Source organism: Octopus bimaculoides, chromosome 10 (assembly GCF_001194135.2).
Source record: "Octopus bimaculoides isolate UCB-OBI-ISO-001 chromosome 10, ASM119413v2, whole genome shotgun sequence".
In the NCBI taxonomy this organism is placed as follows: domain Eukaryota; kingdom Metazoa; phylum Mollusca; class Cephalopoda; order Octopoda; family Octopodidae; genus Octopus; species Octopus bimaculoides.
Window position 1 is genome coordinate 50300942 of NC_068990.1, and position 928 is coordinate 50301869.

General features: G+C 32.8%; 1 protein-coding gene across 2 annotated transcripts in view; it reads right to left on the reverse strand.

Moving 5' to 3' along the window:
- LOC106878624 (protein IWS1 homolog) overlaps window positions 1–928 on the reverse strand; it is an 863399-nt gene that overhangs the window by 733437 nt on the left and 129034 nt on the right. For both annotated transcript variants that reach the window (XM_052971184.1, XM_052971183.1), the window contains exon 4: window positions 645–776. In XM_052971184.1, the coding sequence (XP_052827144.1) occupies window positions 645–776 (132 nt within the window). The remainder of the gene's footprint in view (window positions 1–644; window positions 777–928) is intronic.

Sequence of the window (928 nt, forward strand, 5' to 3'; positions counted from 1 at the left end):
TTAATGATGAGTGACATGAAAAGTCCCTTATATGAATAAACAGATAAGAGTTAGCAACATGAAGGGCATTTAGCTGTAAAACATCAAAAATACATTAAAAATATGTATTTGTCTAACCCAGCAAGGAAAAATAAAGGTAAAATGAATGAATTAATATATATATATATATATATACATATATATATATATATATATATGTATCTTTCTTTAATTTTTCTTTTTCCTGTTTCAGTCATTAGACAGCAGCCATACTGGGGTACCACCATTTTAGTTGAATGAATCAATATCAGTATTTATTTTTTCAAAGCCTGGTACTTATTCTATCAGTCTTTTTTTACTGAACTGTTAAGTTACAGAGATTTAAGCAAATCAACACTGGTTGCTAAGGGGTGGAAGGTGATAAAAAGAGACACAAAGACACATACACACAGACACATTTATGCTGGGCTTCTTCCAATTTCCATCGACCAGATTCACTCAGAAAGCTTTGGTTTTCCCAAGGCTATAGTAGAAGACACTTACCCAAGATGCCATGAACCTAGAACCATGTGCTTAGGAAGCAAGCATCTTATCGCACAGCCACTGCACCTATTATAAGATTAATAGAAAAACAGCAGTTATTTTTAAAACATTTGGGCACTTACCCCAACTATGAAAGTCCCAATGCAATTCCAAATAAAAGTCTCCTAGATTTCGCAGTGCTTGAATATGTAGGGCCCATTTCTCCTCCAGTGAATTCCGAGATTGCTGCTTGAGTGTATGAAGCAAAGTTTTAACTGCAAAAGGATAAAGTTTTATATGGTTCAAATAAATTACACCAGAGATGGAATGAAAAGGATAACCAATACATGGTAAAAGCAATCTACCTTTCTCTTATGCGTGTGTTTATAAATATATACATATGCATACATACATATATATATATATA